General features: G+C 40.4%; 1 protein-coding gene across 3 annotated transcripts; it reads left to right on the top strand.

The window, feature by feature from the left end:
- The first annotated feature begins 8 nt into the window (after window positions 1-8).
- USP42 (ubiquitin specific peptidase 42) lies at window positions 9-19642 on the top strand. Of its 3 annotated transcripts, none has more exons than XM_061993260.1 (17): window positions 9-98; window positions 3740-3977; window positions 4740-4940; window positions 6129-6239; window positions 6396-6498; window positions 6660-6727; window positions 6898-6968; window positions 7503-7585; window positions 9731-9842; window positions 10230-10370; window positions 10575-10675; window positions 11109-11247; window positions 11917-12648; window positions 13021-13109; window positions 13681-15171; window positions 15645-15937; window positions 18622-19642. In XM_061993260.1, the coding sequence occupies exons 2-17, from the start codon at window positions 3749-3751 to the stop codon at window positions 18660-18662; spliced, it is 4005 nt and encodes a 1334-aa protein (XP_061849244.1). In that variant the 5' UTR covers window positions 9-98; window positions 3740-3748; the 3' UTR covers window positions 18663-19642. The 3 variants fall into 3 exon arrangements, with proteins under 3 accessions (XP_061849244.1, XP_061849246.1, XP_061849245.1); XM_061993262.1 differs by lacking the exon at window positions 9-98 and adding an exon at window positions 819-895; XM_061993261.1 differs by lacking the exon at window positions 9-98 and adding an exon at window positions 1244-1491.
- Window positions 19643-20334: the final 692 nt, after the last annotated feature.

Here is a 20334-nt window from a genome sequence, read left to right as displayed (position 1 = left end):
CCCCGACGGCCTGTAGGAGGAGGCGGAGCGGGCCGGGCTGAGGCGGGGGCTGCGGCGAGGGGGACCCGGCAGCGCCGAGTCAAGCGGGGCCGAGCCAGGTAATGGGGCTGGGGGAAAGAGTCGGGCCTGGCGGCGGCCTGGCAAAGCCCGGCAGCGCCGCGTGCGTCTCCCTGCCTGGAAATCAATGGGCCGGGGGGGAGGGGCCGGCCCGGGAAAGGGAAGGGAAAGCGACCGGCGGGAGCAGCCGGCTCAGCTCAGCCTAGCCCAGCCCACCCCGCCGGGGCGCCGGCTGGGCACCCGGCCGCTGCCCTCCTGGCTGGCGGGCAGCCGGAGGGGGAGGGACCCCCGGGCGGGGCGGGGCGCCGGCCGCAGCACGCGGCGGAGGGACCCAGCCCCGCCGCCGCCACCACCCCCTGGGCCGGCGGGACCGGCCCCCTCCCGGCGCGGCGCGGCGAGCGGTGGCGGGCGCGGAGCGGAGGCATCGCGCCCGCCTCCTCCGTTAGGCGCCGGGGTCCCGCCGGCGCACGGCCGCCTCTCCCTTCTCCTGTCCTCCTGCTGGCGCGGGGACTCCGCGTTGCTTCCTCGCGTGCCGGTGCCGGCAGCGGGGCGGCCGGGCTCCCCTTGCCCCGAGTCCCGCGATGTGAGCGGCGTTGTGCCCCGCTCGGCGAGGCGGCGGCTCCCCGCGGGGCCTGCCGCCTCCCGCTCAGAGGGGCCGGATTCGATTCGTCTCCCCTTCCCGCCTCCCACCTCTCCTGGGCCCCCACCTTGCGCCCGCCCCCCATCTCGCGCCCCGCCGCGTTGCCATGGGCACAGAGTCGCCGTTGGGCGATGCCTGGTGCGGTCCTGCCTCTCTGTCCGGGCTGTGGGACGCGGGCTTGGGCTCGGGCCCGGAAAGGTAAAGATGGGGCGGGGAAGGCGGGCACTGAGGCGGCGCGGCACGCCGCTGGGCCTGCCCCCAGCTGGGCAGGGAGCCGCGGGGCTGAGGGGCGCGATGGCCTTGGCAGGGCCGGAGCGGTGTGCGAGCCGGCGGGAGAAGGGCGAGGCGAGGGGGAACGGCGGCTCCTTCAGAGCCGTGTCACAGCTCCCCTCGCCTGCGTGTCGGCGTCGGTTTTGTTTTGTGTGTGTTTGGGCTCTCGCCGCTCCCGGGCGCGGACATGTTGCCTGTCCGCGAGGGCAGCCTTTTATCTCCGCGTGTCAAAAACGGTTTCAGGAAGCAAAACCCTTCAGAAAGGCAGGGCAGGAGTTGACCTGCCTTCAAGCTTAGCGCTGGTAATAAAAGGGCGTCGGAGGCGGACGGTTTAATTTTAAACAGGAATGTAACAGCACGTTGAAGGGCGCGGGGGCGGCTCGGAGCCCGCCTGAGCGAGCGGCGGCCCGCGATGAGGAGCCGAGCTTGGCCTCGGGGCTGCCCGTGCCCCCGCGGGCTCCAAACTACCCGGCGGCCGCGGGGACGGCGGGGCGAGGAACGGGCAAAGTTACGCCGTAACTCACGTACGTAATTAGCTCCCTATTAAAGGTGAAGTGGTGATTAATTTTTGCGTTTCCGGGCTTGTTGGCAGGATTATGTTTTAATGAAAGTAATACTCGCGCAGCATGTGTGTGTTTGGGATGTCTTTTCAGTGTTGTTTTTTGCTTACGGTAGCGTGGAGGTGTAGCTCGTATCTATGCTGTAGTAGTTTTCTGTTACTCCTTTCTACCTGGGTGGTTCTGTGTGTATACGTTAGGGTTTTTTTCAGTCGCTGATGAAAACGTTTGTTTTGTAATGAGGTAAATGCATAATCACTACTACCTTGTTAGCACAGTTTTTGTGAATGGGATCTTGCATAAAATCTCCCAGAGCTGTGATTTATTGTATGCAAAGTGGAGACCAAATGTGAATATTTAGATCCAGGTTATAGCTGATGCGTTTTGTGATGAGACCGTCAAAAAAACCGCAAACAGTGCTGATGCAAAACTCTAAATGGGAGGAAAGTAACTGTTCTTTCTTTTCTACTTTTTAATATCTGTACAGGAAAATAACGTTCAGTACACATGACAATGTGAAGTTATGTTCAGCAGTGGTACAGCAACAGAATCTATATGTCTATTGAACAGTGGGAAGGGGAAAAAATATCAGTCGTTATAGGGTTTTTGTATGTCTTTGTCAAAGAGATGTTAACGGCCAAATGAATCATATTGATGTATTTTGAAAAAGTGGTGGATCTGTTCTTACTAGTTTTGACATTTGCTGTTGTGTAGTGCTTGGTGTGTGGTAATGTATTGTTCAGTTGTCAAAAATAAATTAAAAGATATGGATGGCTTCCCTTGTTGGTCAGTATCGTGCTCAAGGGGGGTTTTTTGTGATAATATTCTTCTGTTTGCTTTTCACCGCAGTCTTGATTCAGGTTTTTGTCCCACAAATATGTTTTAAATGTGTTATTGAAGTACTTTCCCTTTCAGTTGGGGAAAAATAGATGCCACTGGTATCTGCAAGTTGAAGAACTGTCATGTTAGTCTTTCAAATAGACGAATATGTTTTCATTTCTCAGTAAAATGAGAGGGAATTTTCCACTTTTGTGCATTCTCAGAAACAGAACGTGTGAATAGAGTGGATTCTAAACTTAAAGTCGAGAGGTAAAAAGATCTAATTAAAGGCTCTGCACATAATTTGTCTTTTATGAGACTAGCAGTTCTCTAATCTGCTATGTTTTCTTTAATCTACCTTAATTTTTATCTATAGCAATCAAGTTATGCCAAAGATTTGAAACTGCTGTGTGCTTTGTTCCCTCAGTTATTTCAAGTATAACAAAGCAGCTTATACTTCAAAGTCTCAGCCACACTTATAGTTTCCTGAAACTTAAAAAGGCCCTATGTGTTATTATAGTAAGATAGTATTACAAATTTACATATAGAAATTGATAATTGGTCATGTAATTATTCAGTAGCTTACTATATACACACAGTTGCACATATTTAAAGAGATATTGTCTTGAAACTTACCCAGTGTTTTTAAAGTGACTTCATATGAGTTATTGCCTTTGTCCTTGAGGGCTGAGGGTTTGTTTTACTTTCTTTTACGTTCAGCATTTCCTTTTTATAGCTTACATTCCTCTGTTGTTTTGCCATGGAAAAAATGTCAAAACTGAAAAAGATGTTTTTTTGGTTCAACTTTTCAGTCGATAGTAAGACTTGTAAATGTGATGATCTAAAAGGCCAGAAGTACAGCTGCTAAAATTGTATCCTGACAAATAGCTGTTGGATGGGTAGGAGAAACCTAGGCAGAAGTAAATTTACAAGTGTTTTCTTGGTCTCCTTTCCCAAGATTTCTCAGAGCTACATCCCATCTTCCGTGTCTCAGAAGTGTGTAGTTCACAGAAGCAAAAAGATGGGCCAGACAGCTCCTGCTGGTTCTCAACAGGCCGGCACTAGGATGTGCCACTGCTCACAGCTCCTGTATTAAAAAAAAAGGGGGTCTTCATTACTGTAATGGATTAAAATGCCATGAAAGTGTAAGAAATGTTAACAGTCACGAGCTCTGCATAAGTTGAAAGTAGTATTAATACAGTTTTGTTGGAAAAATTTGCTTTGTGTGTTCAGTTTTGGGTTGGGTTTGGTTTTCGGCTTTTTAGTTGTTCAGGTCAGGTATTGAGTTCTTCAGGTTATTTCTTTGAGATTTCAGTGACAGAAATCTGTCACTGTTTTCTTTCTGGAACGCTTCTTGATGTTCTTCTGTCAACCAGAACTTTTGCCTCTGTTACAGATATGAACAATGACCATAGTTAACAAGCCAAAATCTTCACAATCTAAAAAGTCATCATCAAGGCGATCTGACAAACCTAAGAAACCCCGTAGTAAAAAAATGACATCACGCACTGCAAATTTGAATCGGGTACCACCTGCAGAAGATGCAAAGAAAGTCTCTGTGGACAAAGGACCTGCAGGTGCTATTTATTGTAGATCATCTCAAAAACCTAAGCCTTTTGCCCAAAGAGATCTAGGTAAGTGTGTCTGCTTTTCCTTCCTGCTTTTTCTTAAGACAAAGGTCGAAAATGCAGTTCTTATTTGTTGCATTGCTATAAAATAGGACCATGGCAAATAAAGACTTCAGCAGTAGACTTCAATTTTGTGAATCTTCTAAGGCAACTGAAGGGACTGGTGTTGCACAATGTGTTTTTATCTGTTTGTAACTTAGTTTTGATCTATATACAATCAATTATGAGGAGTTTTTTACAATATGCAGACTTCCCTGCATAACAGAAAAGACCTGGATAAGAGTCATGTCTTCTTTGAACCAAAGACCAAATCAGATCTGTGAACAGTAACGCAGTTCAGGAAGAGACCTGTTATCTGTAGAGTTACCTTCTGTGCTAGTTATTTGCATATTTTTCTTAGTTCTTACATTTATTACCATATAATTGCAAGTGTAAGTTTGTGGTTTAAGTTAGAAGAAGGCAAAAAACCCAATTATTAAATTAATAATCAGATTGAAGACCCTAGATAGAAAGAAGTCTGGCAAAAGTTATGTGTCAGAATAATAGTTTGTCTTGCATTAAAAGAGTGAAAACAGATCAATAAACTGTTGTCAAAACCAGTGTGTTGATCATCAGATTCGAGTGACAGTGTTAAACCTGTGTGTCTCAGATGTTTGCATTTTGGAATATCACTGGTGGTTCTGGGTGCTCCTGCAGAAGGCTGCTCTTTTAAATATCCTTTTTAAAACAAAAGCAATACATCTCTGTTAAAATACAACTTTCTTGCAGTTGTTAATGATGGAATTGCCCCGCCACAAAGGATTCTCTTTCCACCTGAGAAAATTTGTATGGATTGGCAACAAAAACAAAGTGTTGGAGTTGGACTGCAGAATCTCGGCAACACGTGTTTCCTTAATTCTACTCTCCAGTGTTTGACCTACACGCCTCCTCTTGCTAATTACATGCTTTCTCTTGAGCACACCCAGTCATGTGAGTATTTCCTAACATGATTTTAAGTGTGTTGGACAGCTCTGAAGGTGAAAGAAAAATGGTCATTCTGTGATGAATACTCCTAGTTGTCCTGTTTTATCTGTAGAAGCTGGCTTTGAACGGGATCTTAGTCTTTTCCAACCTAAACAATTCAGTGATTATATTAACAAGAGGTTCAGAGTAGCATATTCCAAGTGCATTTGTTCGTTTAATGCACCGTGGAAAAACTTCAAAAAAGGATAATTTCTTGCTTCACATGAATAATGAGGTGCATTGCAAAGGAAGGCAGTTGATGAACACTTGGCATTTGAGTTTCCTGCTGGTAGAAAGGTGATAAAACTTAGAATGTTGGCATCATAGATTCTTAGTCTTTGCAGCCTAGATGCTGTAATGTAGTAACATTGTGATAAATTATATTCTCACTGTTGACCCATTAAAAATAAAGAAAACCACACCCTGGAAAGCACAACTGGCAGATCTCTTATGAACTCAATTAGAAATCTATGAGACTGTATTAAAATTTAGACTGTTTTTATTCCAAGTAAAAGCTTGTATTTTTAAAACCTTTGAATTTTGTTTTTGTACTTGTATTTAAGCCTAGAAGCCTCTCTTCCCATCTATAGATGTGTATTTTTACAAAGGCACTTGTATGCTTTCTAGTCTACTATCTTAGCATTTATTCCTAGAAATTTAACTGTCTTTTCTTACCATGTATACAAATTATTTCAGTTAAGAATCACATTGAAAAAAGGAGGGCAGAAATACTAATGCAGACATTGCTTTAATCTTCCTGTTCTCCCAGAGGATTCTTAGCTCTGTGTCATGTAGCTCACCTAACAGCACTGTGCTGAAAATAACACACATTCTCTCTTAGTGCTATGTCATCAATGTCAATGTTGTTTCCTCATATATTCTTCAGTCTATGGAATTCACGTTCCCGTCAGCCTGCAAAAAAATGCCATTGCAATAGTTACTTAGATGTCTCATCAGAAAATGCACTTTAATAGAGATTTAATCAACGTTTTTGTTCTAGACAGTTCTGTGTAATAAAATGTCACAAACCAGTTGAGATAGTGACACCTTAAGAGAAGAGAATGTAGCTTGGGAAGTGGCATTGTGCTTGTAACTTAAAGATTTAGTTTTGTTTCAATGTGTATTTGACTAGACTGGTATGCTGGCTTTTTTCAGGTCATGAAGAGGGTTTCTGTATGATGTGCACGATGGAAACTCACATTAACCAGGTCCTGTGTTGCTCTAATAATGCCATTAAACCTACGTCTGTTATCAATGGCCTTAAAAGTAAGTAGTTTCAGATAGTGGGGTTTCTGTTGTGTTTTATAATTTTTCAAAGAATTGCTTGATACATGTAAAATTCCTTAAAATATCAAAATAAGAGAAATGGAAGTTCTCTTTCATTTTATATGAGCTAATTATAATAATCTTCTTATTTAATAGGAATAGGAAAACATTTCCATTTTGGCAGCCAAGAGGATGCACATGAATTCTTATGCTTCACTGTTGATGCTTTGCAGAAAGCTTGCTTGAATGGAAGTACCAAGTAAGCATGTACAAATTAACTTTTAAATGTTCTCTAGCCCCTTTTACTCCTTTATTTACTATAAAAACTCATGACATAGATTTCAATTTTTCATAAAAGCTATTTGAAGAGTTAATTCTGTGCCTTAAATCTTCTGAGGTCTGATTATAATTTATTTCTAGATTGGACAGATCCTCTCAAGCCACCACCCTTATTTATCAAATATTTGGAGGATATCTAAGATCCCGAGGTACTCTTTAAAAATCTTACTCTGTTTTGAACTGATCTGTGTCTTTTTGTCTGTATGCAGCAAAGGAGTTTGTAGTTTGACTAAAGTAATATGTAAAGTAATATTAATAATTTAGAATGGCACAGATAGTCTTCTTCATGTATTGCTAAGCATTTGTGTTTTGATTACAGTAAAGTGCTTGAACTGCAAAGCAGTTTCAGATACGTACGAGCCATTCCTTGATATTACTTTGGATATAAAGGTAAGATGTTTTCTGAATCTGGGTTGTGTAAAGACTCACAGAGCTTTCTAAAATGAAGTTATTTCACTTAAAACATACTCTTGTTAAAACAAAAGATCTCGATGGTGGATGGGAGTGGATTGGACTTTGTTCTTCTGTGGAAGCCATGTAAAATGGTCTCCATGTTTGTGTTGGATTTAAGTTAAAAAAATAACAGTTCTATCTGCATAAACACTAGTACCATGATATTTCTTGATTACACTACTTCAGTATTCATCTGTTATTAGACTGATGGGTTTGATTCTTCTCGTTATTGATGCCAGAGCATACCACAGATGTTGCTTGTGGCACTGCAAAGTTTATTTTGAAGTCAGTTAATTTTGAAGTGGGGTAAATGCTCAGCGTGTGCTCTGTCTCTGCTGCCTTTACAATGTTTGCTGGTTTGCAGTAGGTCACTTAAGTAGGAAGTAGCAAGGTTGTCTTGTAAATTACTTGTAAGTGTTTGAAATTTTTGCATTTCCAGTGACTTAGTGCTCTACTTTCTCATTTATCCAGGCAGTTACATCTGTCACCCGAGCTCTAGAACAATTTGTAAAGCCGGAACAACTGGATGGTGAAAATAGCTATAAGTGTAGCAAGTAAGATTATTACTAATTACATCTTAAGGCAAGATGTATGTTTGCTGTATTGCATGACTTAGAGCAGAAGTTTTCTTTTTACTTCATTTAGAAATAAAATAATGAGCCACAGCTCTCCTTTCATTTAGTTTTGTTTGAAAAGCATTCAAACCTTGGAAAACAATGTTTGTTTCAAAGGGAGTAATTTCTGTGTTTCTCTTTGAATATTTGGAAATACATCATAAGAATTGTGGCCATTAGCTCATCTTACACTTCTCTTCCTAGTATTATCTACACTGGAGCTTGTAACCCCTCCTAAGAGTGAGGTTGCACGCTGAAATATTCATGTGGCCACAAGTTAAAAGGCACATCTGATAAGTAGTAGTGAGCTGAAGCACAGAGCTGTGGACTAAGATTTGGGGTGGGAGGTGGCATCAAGCTTCTTGAAGGCCCTGGTGTTCACTGTGAAACAAAGTGATATTGGATCTTGGAGAATGTGAACTGACTCAGTGATAATTACCACTGTCAGCCTCCGCTGGCTTATCGAACAATGCTTGAGTTGTAAAACCTGTCAGAAATGAGCCACCCTAAACCTACCTATGCTCACTGAAAGCATATGGAGTTTGGATGTCCTGATCAATATACAAAACATTTCTACACATGTAAAAGCGCTGAACAGTTGTGTGAGATATTTTGGCAAAACAAGTTGTTGTTCAAGCATCAACTCAGAAAAACAAAGGCTCAGTTCTGTAACTGAGTGATCCTTCTAAATAAAAAATGCAGCATCTGCTTTTTGTTGTTGGAAAACTCTAAGTTAATTAGTACATTTCAATGCAGATGTTGAATAAAGAGCATCCAGTAAGCTATTACAACAGTTTAATCCTGAGTTCATTTTAATATGTGAATCCTAGCCAGCAACCTGTAATGTATGCAAAATTCTCATAGTTTACAGATTATGGCTGAGGAAGGGTAAGATAACTGTAATAAACACCTCACATCAGAATTGTATTATGGGGTATGATCAGCTGAGTCACACATAAACCCAGAAGTTTCAGTCTTTTTGTGAGTTTAAAAAGGAAAGGTTTAGCATGTGTACGGAATCTTTTCCATTACTGATAAACTCTTGTATTACTTTTAAGTTTCTCCTAAATGATATCATTTCTCATGATTTTTTTTCTATTAAAGATTGCTACCTCAGGACTTTGTATCTAATTACAAGTTTCATAGAATTTCATAAACCACGTGGATTTTTTTCACTCCCTTCCCTATTCCGAGTGGATCTCTCTTTTGTTCATAGCTATTCTCCATCAGTTTGAAATTCTCTGCCTTGCATTTTGACATCAGAATTTGAAAAGAGACTGTTTAATTATTTGTTCATTACGAACAGCATTTTTTGTGATGATGTGAACTGCCTTGTTGCAGCCTTTCTCTGTGCTAGTGGTTGAATTTCACAGCTTGCTCTGTGGGTCCTACCTTTGTGCAGTGCAACAAACAACAACTTTGTTTTCAAGGACTGCATATGGTTTCAGCATCTTTCCAGGCAACCTCAGTACATGAAGATTTAGTGCTGCCCAGTGTCTCCCTCCTGCAGAATACCTTTTTCCTTCCATTTTTTATATTGATATATGTTTTTTTATATATTGATATATGGTACATTTTGAAAGTGATTTCCAATTTGGAGTCCTGAGGACCGAGACTCTCCTTGTTCCACTTTCAATATTTGCATTCCAACAGAAAGCTGAAAGAATGTATCCAGGACATATATTCAAAAAAAGCCACTTCGATATAAGGAGAAATAATATCTTGCCTTATGGTCTGGTGATGTGCTCTAGTGCAAGATTCCCAGTCCTGCTTTGCACCAAGTTGTTGAGGAACGTTACCTATTTTGCATAAGAAAAATACATGTCCAGGCATTTGTTTGGCTATCAAAAGATCATCTTCTAAATCCGTTATTCTTTGTTCTATAGAGCTGTCCTCTTATATCCTACTATCTCCTCTGTATTAACAAACCTGAAATGCATTGTGTGGATTTATGAAAAGAAAAAACATACTTTGCAAGTAAATATCATTCCCATACTGTAAGCTTGTGAGAGACATGAAAACTTGTTTAACTCTGGGAAGGGAAAAGAATATGCTGTTAAACATTTGTCTCTACTTGTTTTTAAGGTGTAAAAAGATGGTTCCTGCATCGAAGAGGTACACAATCCATCGTTCTTCCAACGTTCTCACAATCTCACTGAAAAGATTCGCAAATTTTACGGGTGGAAAGATAAACAAGGTATATCTGCAACTGTAATGCAACTTCATCTGCTTGGCGTGGGAGGTTTCCCCAAGATGAATACTCATTGAAAAGTTGTTAATGTTTGCAGGCAATAACTATAGACTAATAACTGCATTCACTAAGAAAAATCAGTGTAACAACTATGGCTTATTCTTTCTGTTTTAATAACAGCAGAGTTCCTGTGTACTATTAAAGACCAAATTCTGTAGAAAACGGTTGTCTGCAACTTAAAATTATTAAATATTGTTTATGAGAATGGATATTTTTAAATCAATCCACCATGACATTGATATAATCCTAGTCTGTGTTTTGAAAAGTATTTTTCTCAAGCTATTCTGTGAAATATTTCTGGATCATTTTTTTGTCTTCTTGGTCTACGTTTAGGATGTAAAATATCCTGAATATTTGGATCTTCGGGCATATATGTCCCAATCAATTGGAGAACCACTCATCTATGCTTTGTATGCAGTTCTTGTACATAGTGGTTTCAACTGTAATGCAGGACACTATCTCTGCTTCATAAAGGTAGGCATCAGCTTGATTTCTAACTGGGTAAAATCTGTGCTGACAAAGAGATTAAAATGTTATTGCTAACTACATTTTTTTGGGGAAAAAGGCTGCATTCTAAGTTTTGTTTTATTTGGTTTGGTGTGTTCTGTAGTGTTCTATCTGTGATGTCATTTGGAAAACATGCAGTTCAGCTAAAGATGTTGTTGTCTTTAATTGCAGGCTGGCAATGGATTTTGGTATCGAATGAATGATGCTTCAGTAGACCTTTCTGATATCAAAACAGTTCTCAATCAGCAAGCTTATGTACTTTTTTATATCAGGTAATAACAACTACTAAATGTGTTTGGAATATATTTACTTTCCTGTTACTGAGATTTTTCTTCAGGCATTTTTCTTTCTGTCCTAGAAAAATATTACTGTGATTCAGTTCTGTCTGACCTGAAATTTCTCATGTCATTTATTATCTTTCATTGCTTGGCCTCAAACTGATGCACTTGTGTACGTTGCTATATATCTGCTGGTGAATTTAGAAGAGGAGAAATTAAGGCCATAGATGGCGTAGAGATGAGTTATTGCTCTGAAGCTGATAGTCATTGTAGGATGATCATTATTTTCAGTTTGTTTTCTTGGTTAAGTTTTCCATATACATCTTCTTTGTCCTATAAACTGTTGCTATAAAATTAGAGAGCGGGTTTAATCCAAGAATAGGCTGAAAGAACAACAGTAGACTGAAATGAGTGCTCTCTTCCCTAGGCGCTACGATTTGACGCTCGGAGAACGGACGTTTTACCTACCGCCACAGTCCTATCCCCGCTCATTCCTTGGGCAGCGGGGGGCTAACAGTAAGCAGGCTGGGTTCATGGGACCACGACTTCCTCCTCATATGATTAAGGTAATTTGAGGGGGGCATATAATGGCACCAAATTGATAGTGGGTTTTGGGTTTGGTGTGGGGTTTTCTTCTTGTTATTTTTAGGATCTGAGTTTTATTTTCCCTCTCACACTGTAGCTTTCTTCCCAGCCTTCGTGCTACCGCCAGAATTAGTCACACAGTGGCTACTGCTAAAGTGTGCAGTCATGTACTTTGTTATATCATAATTACAACTCAGCTTTCTAAAGCACTGAGAACTATGCTCTTGGGACAATTTTAGTCTGTTAATGTTTAAATATTTTTTTTCTTATAAAGGTTTTTTTCTCCCTGTCAGTGTGACTTTAGCTGAGACAGTGAAAACAGATCAACTAACTCCTCAGTACCTGGAGTATTCCAGTATATTTCAGAGAGTGTTTAAAGGGGAAAATAAATCCCTTTGGGATTAGCTTTAGTCAATATTAAGTTGTTTGGGTGGGTTTCAAAAATGGTGTTTTGATACCAACACACAGTAAACCAAAAGCAGGAATTAAACACACTGGTTGGACTTCCATTTATATTTGAAAGGAGGTGGTTTTTCTTCTTAGGTGTTGAGGCAATTTGTAGAAATCCTTAGTAGGAGGATTTCATGTTTTAAACCTTGAAATGTTGTGTGTTTGCACGTATCCATCTTGCAGTCTCTTTTTCAATACAGAATTCGAGTCGTTTGAATGGAAATGGACCCCTAAAAGAGGATCCAAATAGTGTTGGTATCACCCTGAAAAGGCCGTCTTCAGCTCCGCCAGCGGCTTGTGTTCAGAGCTGGACAACCAGGCCTTCCATTGCCGATCCCTCGAAAAGCCAGAAGATCACTATCAGTATTCATAACAAATTGCCTGCACGTCAGACTGTGTCACAACCTGACTGTCTTACCAGTGCTGTGGAGGAGGAGGAGGAGCTAAATAAGCCCATTCCTTCATCCACAGTTACAAATTCCTCTGCAGCGGAGTCTACCTCAAACGCATCTACAGTGTCACTGGCTACTAACGTTTCCAAACCAGAAGCTCCTGATGAAATTTTTGTCGAGCCAGCAGTGAATGGAAATCCTAAACTCAGCTCTGATAACACAGTCCCTTACAGTGCAGAATCTTCAGGAAAACCAGAGGAGGCAAAGGGCTTGTTTAAGAGGAATTGCAACATAATATCTTCCAATGGAATTTTGATTGGAAAGGTGGTCCGTACGTTGCAGAATTCCCACTCTTCCTGTCCGAATGTTGAAGAAGAAAGATCCCAGCATGAGCTGCCAAAAAATGATTCACTAAATGGTGCTATTAGTTTAGATAATGAATCTAAAGAAAATGGACTAAAACTTGAAGATTCCACTTGCCAAGTCCAACCCGTTAAACCTGAGATTTTCTTCTCTAAAACAAATGGAATGCTTGAAACAGTGAGTTATGTTTATTCCATCTAGAATTTATTACCTATGTTGTATTTGGTATTTAGAAGCATTACAGTATTCCTAATTCATGTGAAATGCCAAGAAAACACGCAGCACAAGTTTCATCGTAACATTTGTGCTGTTATCCCATTAGAATTTGGAGACCTGAGCTGACACGTGACATGCCAAGTGAAGTTTTCTCTCAGATGAACTTCTCCTCATTAGCTTTATAAATACAGGTGGAGGGGTGAACGGGGTGATGTGTAAAATAGAGACAGCAAATAGTCTTGTTTGGCTTCTAACATGGAAATTCTGCAAACAGTAGTTTCCTACTAAAGATGGTATGTTTTCTGTCTATTAACTTCTGCCTTTTAATTGTAGATGCCTATAGCTTTGTCACCGGTTCCTCAAGAAATAATCCTAGACTCTCTCACATATGGCCAGTTGAACAGTTTGTCAGAGGAAATAAGGTAAACTGAGCATACTCTGAAAACAAGATTTCATACAAGTTTATAATTGCTTTACCTATCTACTGATACTATTTAATAGAAAGATATAAATGTACAGTGTATCCTTGTGAACGTCAGCACTCGAGTACATGTTATTGTCATATTTCATACAGGTGGATGCCACTTGGAAAACTTTTTGTTTCTCCAGAGAATGTTTTCCCATGGTTTTTGCATTGTTTCAAATACTTTTTCTATTCATCTTTCCCATTTTTTTCCATTTTAGGATGTATGCATGTAAATTCCCACCATCAGCTCTCCCTTTTCAGAGAGGAAAATGCACGTGTTTACGTTTTTTCTAGTTGGGAGGGGAGAGCAAATACCATGTGTTTGGATATTGAAGTGATTCAGAGCAGCAAGTGGAGGGACACAAGTGTGTTGGATGTGGGGTGTTTTAATGCAAGAATAGATTTCTGAAGGAGATGTCATTCAGAGTTTTCCAGTAGCCACTAATTTTTTTAGTTAAGGGGATTTTGCTCCTAACATTCACTGTTGGACCCTTTCAAGTGAAAAATGTGGGTTTTATTTTGTGCAGTGTCCCTGGACCTCAGAAATCTTCCGAGAACGATGCTCTTATGGAAACTGTAGTGATGGAAGCACTATTTGCCTATGAAGAATCCAGGAAGGTTTCTTCCAACTTTAGCTGTGAGGCTGAGAAGCTTTTTACTAAATCGGGTTCTGAAACCATTTCTACCAAAGAAGAAGTTGCTGAAAGTATTATATCAAAAGGTGACAATGCGCATCCCAGTATCAACGGTCAGCACAAGGTCAGGAAAAAATCCTTGGATGCTGAAGATGAATTCCTTGGGCAGTGTGAGTCTGAAGACAGTAGAGACAAAGATAAACCAAGAAGATCAAAAGAACCTGAACTCATTTCAAAAGAAAATGCTTTGTACATCAAAGGGTCTCCTGAGAGCGAAGAGAAATTAGGGCAAACTTCCTCTGTAAAGTCTGACATTGAATGTAGTTCTAAAAAACTTGCATCTCTAGATCTTACAAATAAATGCCAAGATACAAGAGACATTGCTAATAACTATGTAGAGGTACCCCCTGTTAATGACTCTTCTATTACAAAGCTGGATAAAGTTTTGGAGAGTCAATTCGCTAGAGAAAACGAGGGACTGAGTAACAAAATATGTGAAGATGATAAATATAGGAAGAAATATAAGAAAAAAATATATGACTCTAAAAAAACTGACAAAGAGCACTACCGAAGGAAGAGGGAACACTCGGACACTGAAGAGAAGGAGAAACAAACCACAAGCAAATCAGATGATCATCCCCACAAGAGGAGGTGCTCTCGCAGCGTGGAAACAAACAAGCAACATCGTCACAAGCAGGAGTATTGCAACGAAAGCAAGTACAGATCTTCCCATAACGAAAGGAACAGTCCAAGTAACGGCAAAAGCTCAGGAAAATACTCTCGTTACAGATCCCGAAGCAGAGAAAGAACAGAACAAGACAGGAACAGGTATTATCATTCCAAAGGAGAGAGAACTTGGAGCAGAGAAAGATACTATCAAGATGAACCACGGAGATGGGATAAATGCAGATACTACCATGATTATTATTCCTCTCATGGAACAAGAGATGGTAGAGAGAGAAGGTCCTCTCATTGCGATAAAGACTTTGACAAATCGAGTCAAGCTTACAACAACAGGTCACACAAGGATTATCACTGCAAAAGCAGATGGCCTCACAACACGCTCTCTAGAGAGGAGGATATACATCACTTCAGCAGCTACAGAGCAAACTTCTATCACTGTTCAGTACCTCAGCAGCAATCTGAAAAATATTCTCGTGAAAGACATGCACTTCCAGCCCTGTCAGCTCATGCGAGTTTTGAGGACACTTCCCGGGAAAATGAAAAGCTAAGACATGACAAGAGAAAATACAGCCACACAGAAGGAAGCGGGAGCGAGGTAGAAAAGAAATGCCGAAAGATAGATGACCAAAGAATGAAAAAGTATAATAAGGTCAAGAAGAAAAAGAAGTCCAAAGATAAACATCGAGAGAAGGATTACAAGTAAGCAAGGATTCCAGCCTAATCACCATTTTTTCCCTAATTCTTTTCTGGGTGTTTCACATGTGTCTGCCTTTTTTTCATTGTTTCCAAGTTACTTATATAGCAAAGTTGGCTGGGGGTTGTGTCGTTAGGGTGGTCAAGTGAGGATAGAAAGTACATTGCTGAATTGTGTTAGAACAATACCTCTGGACCACATAGTTAGAATCACATCTGCTCAGCATTCCTGATCAGGTGAAAACAACTTTTTTAATTCCCTATTTTCCCCAAGTAGCCCCTGTTAACGATTTGTGTACAAACCTGGACCTGTTGTCCTTCAATCTGAGGGCTTCTTTACTGTATCTAAAGTTAGATGGCCAGAAAGCACCACAAAGTAGCTGACACGCTGCAAATCACCACCTGTGGTAAATAACGTTTCTGACATGCATCAAGTGCCACATCTGTTTCTCTGATTGTAACTTGCATGTTTCCTCCAGGCCTTACGATTTGGATTTCTCTGGGCTCCACTTCGACGACGACAATCGCAAACATAAAAAGAAGAAGAAAAAGAAGAAACACGTCAGGAAAGTGAAAGACTTCTTGGAATATTTAGATCCTCGTTTCCAGAAGAAAACACGGGAGAAGGAGGAGGAATCCTGTCCTCCAGGAGACCATTTATGTGAGCAATACAGACACCAGGGCAGTAAACAAGCCTACAAGGAAGGGAAGCCTTCCGGTGCAGGGGAAGGCAAGAAATACAGCTCCATCCCAGCCAGTGACTATGTTAAAGGTAAGGGGCCACAGGGTGTTTGCAGGACTCCTTTTTGTTCACATACACGCTGTTATTTAAAACAATCTTTAAATGCCTGTGGGAGGAGATCTCTGTTGTATGTCATGGCTCCCAAGCAGTCTGTAGTTACGTAGAAGCAGCTTGATAGGCTATTTTTTGTTTTTCCATTTTTAAAGTACTGCTAGGAAATAAATTCTGAAGTAGAACTGCAAAGGAGTTGAAGGGCAAGAAATTTTCATTTCATCTGATGGTTAAATGGTGAACAAGTGGGAGGGATGAAAGATGCCTTATTAAATTCAGCCCAGCTAACTAGGCAAAAAGAAAACCTTGGGCAGATGTATCTTGAAAAAGAATCGAGTAGGCAGACGGGAGGCTTAGTAGTCAAGATGGAAGATGATGGTGTGGGATTTCAAGGCTAGCAATACTGTAGTGAAATATGGTCTTCCTAGAAAAGATTGCCAGAGTAATTGATTTAAATCAAATCCTATGGTCAGCTGTTTCAGAACATGGAAGCAGTGCTGCCTGCTTATTCAGAGTCATGTAAGTTAGTGATAATACTGAAGTGTTGTTGTCTGAGATGTAGATCTGCCTTTTCCTAAGCAGGGTCATTAACCTTCCAGAGGATGCCTTGCAACTTGACACCTGGAGAGGATGTTAAATCCCTGATACTGTTTTATTTACTTGTGTTTTTTTTCTCCTAGTGTAGAATTAAAACTTGAAGTGGGCTGATGAGACAGCTCGTTTCCAATTTGTAATATGAACAATAAGTCAGTTTAATGCATCTTATGAAAAGCTAAATACAAACTTGAGTGCCTGACTGGACACTGAAACCTCTGCTTGTTGCTTGTCATGGTCCTGACTTGGGCTCTGAGTGGGTTATAGGGTTTAAATTAATTAGCTCTAGAATTATGCAAGGAAGAAGACTGCACACTGCAACAGATTCAACACCCCAAATCCAATGGGACAGTATTTCCCATGAGATTTGTTCTGAACAAGAGTGTTTATTATAAAAAGAAAAAAACTTCTTAAATGCCCGTTATCTGACATATACCTGAGCAACTGGGTCTGGCTTTCTTAATGAGCAAACACCCCCCACACACCTCAACCATCTGTTCTAATCTCATAAATAAGTGAAGTAACCCCTGAGGAAGACATCTCGCTGTCCAAAAGCAAGTCTTATTTTTTTCTCCATTTTATGCCTCCCCACAGTTAAGAATGGGGTTAATAGTCAGAGACTTTCCTGTTCATTAATAGCCCGGTATTGAAAGATGTCATTCTGGTTTAGAAAACCAAAGAACTCCTCTTCCTGCATTAGACCTGAATGCATTTTGTAATTTGGAGAAGTGAAATCTTGTTAGAGAGTTTTATTTCCAGAATACCCACATGGAGGTGACTTGCCACAGTCAGTAGACTGCTATGCTGAAAAAGCAAAGAGGAAGTGCATTTGTGGAAAAACAATAGTTGTATTTTTAGGATAAAGACAAACACAAGTGTCTTTTTTTCTGAAAACAGTGGGAGGGAAGGCTGACTGTTCATACATAGTTCTTGTAAAATTTAATATGGCATTTATCTCTTTAACAAGGAAAATTTAAGGAGGAGGACTGAAGTGAGGTCTTTCAAATACCCATGTTATAAAAATACACTTTTAATGAGATTAATGTCAAAATAAGGATTATGACACTGAAAGTGTCTCTGTTCTAGACGATAAATGAGGAACAAAACAGAACATGCATCAGCTCCAACACTCTTTGGCTTTAATGAATTCTCTTGCCAGCAGATGGCAACCGTGGGGCTTCCTCTAAACTGGTCAAAAGTATAATTAACAAGTATCTTACATCTCCTTGCACAGGTCAGGGGCATTACCATTACAGGTCTGTACACAGGTGGGAGATGGTCATTGATAAATACAGTCAGTAACCCGCTTCGATGTGCTGCTTCAAAACCAGTGGGATATGTGACCTGCCAAAAGCAGCTTTTTCGGCTTGAGACTGTGTTGCATCAAGTCCCTGCATTTAAATCATAGAGAAAGTCAATCTTTTTTGTGTCTCAAGTGTCAATGATGGAATCTAATCTCAAAAAAGACCACTTTGACAGTGTGTTTTTAGAGTACCAAACGTCTCAAACAAGCGCGGGACAGGCTAGGAACAACGGGGAAGGAAGAGGTACGCTGTACACTGGGCCTTTTCACCAGCATTCATGTTACTTTGAACAAACTAGGATGGAAAGGGCTAGTGAGAACTTGTGATTTCAGAATAATGCAGATTAGGATGGGAGAAGGAACAGCTTTAAAGCAGTTACTTTCTTACATGTTCTCTCCCTCACGTTTCTGAAGGCTTCTGGTTTTGGGGGTAGGATTTGGTCAGGTTTACCACACAGTTGTCAGTGAAACAAGGATGTTGTTTAGGCAAAACTTGACCTGCACTTCATTTAGCTAAGGTCTCCCATTTTCTATTAAAGCAGGTAGCTTTGACCCAATGCTCTGTACAGTTCCTCAGCCTTCGCATAGACCTGAAGTGCTGTCAGTTGCTATGTGAGGAAGGCACCTTCCTTCCCGAGGCAGTTGGGTTCTGCAGTGACACAGCTGTGTGCAGGGCTCAGATTTCCCTCTCAGAAATTAAACCACGGAGACAGTTGTATGTCAAATGTCTCACCAGGGGCTGACATTGCTTCATTTTGTCTTTCAGATGCAGAGCTCCTTGATGGAAGCCTTCAATACTCAAACTAAACCTACCGTCAAACCAACAACTTTTTACCGTCGTCAAAACCAACAACTTGACCGTCAAACGCAACTTCACCAATATTGATCACACAAACGTCACATTTATTATCAATACAGTTACCATCAAGACAAAATCCAGTCATAAGTGGTGCTTAACATTTCTGTACAGAATTTTATCATGAAAGAACTTTTTTTTAGTTTTTAACTCGAGACTTTCTTTTTTAAAATATACTTCTAATCCAAAAGGGTGGAAACTTTTTACAACTGCTGAACATTGTAAATTACCACATTAATATCTCACCGACGTGAGATAATGCCCTGGAATAGACCATCTCAAATGCTGCTTAATTACAGACTCAGGTTGACTTTATGTTATTCATGTAATGTTACTCCAAGTTAGACATCTGGTGCAAGAGCGACCAGGAATTATAAAAATTGCAACTGACAGTCTGTATATTTAATTTAAAGACTTATTTAAAATTTCACAGGCTCTCAAATAACTAGAGTTTTGCAAGAGCTTCATCTTCTTTTCTGTGATGTCTGACACTAGAAACTAATTTACTTCACATCTGAGTTATATTCAAGATCTGAAGAAAATCTTCCGGTTTTCGACATTGTGAAACAACGAATATGCAGTTCTGAATGTATCTCTCAAGACCTATTTGTATACTCTTCCATATGTTTTTATTACATTTTCTTAATATACTGTCACTTGTCTTAAGTCTCAGTTGTCTGTTTTGTCTCTCTAAAGTGTCTAGTTACAGACAAATTCATACTGTGATTTTTATTTTTATTATTAAATGCTATCAAACTGTGATGCACTTATTATTCACTGGTCCTGCATCAGGAGATGAGTGGGGAACCTGTATTAAATACAGTTCATCTGAATAATCTGTCTGGTTTATACAAGCTGTGTTGTTCAGAGATGTCTAAAGTTTGATCTTTGTTTTTTTAAAGATAAAAAGCACTTGCCCCACTGTAAATATATAGCATGTAAAATTTATATAGTATATAAATACAGCAAAGTTAAAATGGATTTTTACTTGAGTTTTACTTGAGTTATTTAACATGCACTATGTCATGTGAATTGACAGCTTTCTGAGTGTGTTTGATACTCAAGAAATCAGCTCTTCCTTTCAGTGGTAGGGGAGAAGATGCTGTCGGTGTGACCCGGAGAAGATAAGTAACTTGGGACTTCAGCTGCCTAGACAAGAATGCAGAAGGCTTTCTCCTTTCAAGTTAAAAGCTTCCAAAACCAGGCAACAGGGTGGAAGCTCAGCAGTCGCTTTTTACTGTATGTGACACTAGAACAAATGAAAGGAGCAAGGTTAATGTTTTACTAACTACTTAAAGTAATATTTTGGTACATGGAGAACACCATAAAGCCAAACCATAAGTGTACCCTGCATAATGTTCCTATGGCAACGGTTATGTGAAGTTACATAAAGTAACATGACAAAGAAACCACATACCTTTCCTGTATCTGGCTTTTTTTTCCTCTTTTGTCCTCTGGCTCCAAGATTCGGTGTCTTGTCTTTTGTCTGATGAATAACTCCACCTATCCAAAGAGTTTCAATGGTGACTGCTGTTCCTCGAATAAGAAAAGCAACACCTGCCCGAGCTCCCTGATAAGCAGTACAGGGAGGGAGGGCAGTTCCTGACAGCTTCAGAGCAGAGC

The sequence above is a fragment of the Colius striatus genome, chromosome 3, assembly GCF_028858725.1.
Source record: "Colius striatus isolate bColStr4 chromosome 3, bColStr4.1.hap1, whole genome shotgun sequence".
NCBI classification, from domain to species: domain Eukaryota; kingdom Metazoa; phylum Chordata; class Aves; order Coliiformes; family Coliidae; genus Colius; species Colius striatus.
This window is presented reverse-complemented; position numbering and strand designations above follow the sequence as displayed.

Excerpts from the sequence above, each read along its gene's own strand:
- USP42 (XM_061993260.1), top strand. The coding sequence starts at position 3,749 with ATGACCATAGTTAACAAGCCAAAATCTTCACAATCTAAAAAGTCATCA. Across the intron at positions 9,843-10,229 it reads CGGGTGGAAAGATAAACAAG|GATGTAAAATATCCTGAATA; the intron begins GTATATCTGCAA and ends GTCTACGTTTAG. Across the intron at positions 10,676-11,108 it reads TATGTACTTTTTTATATCAG|GCGCTACGATTTGACGCTCG; the intron begins GTAATAACAACT and ends TCTCTTCCCTAG.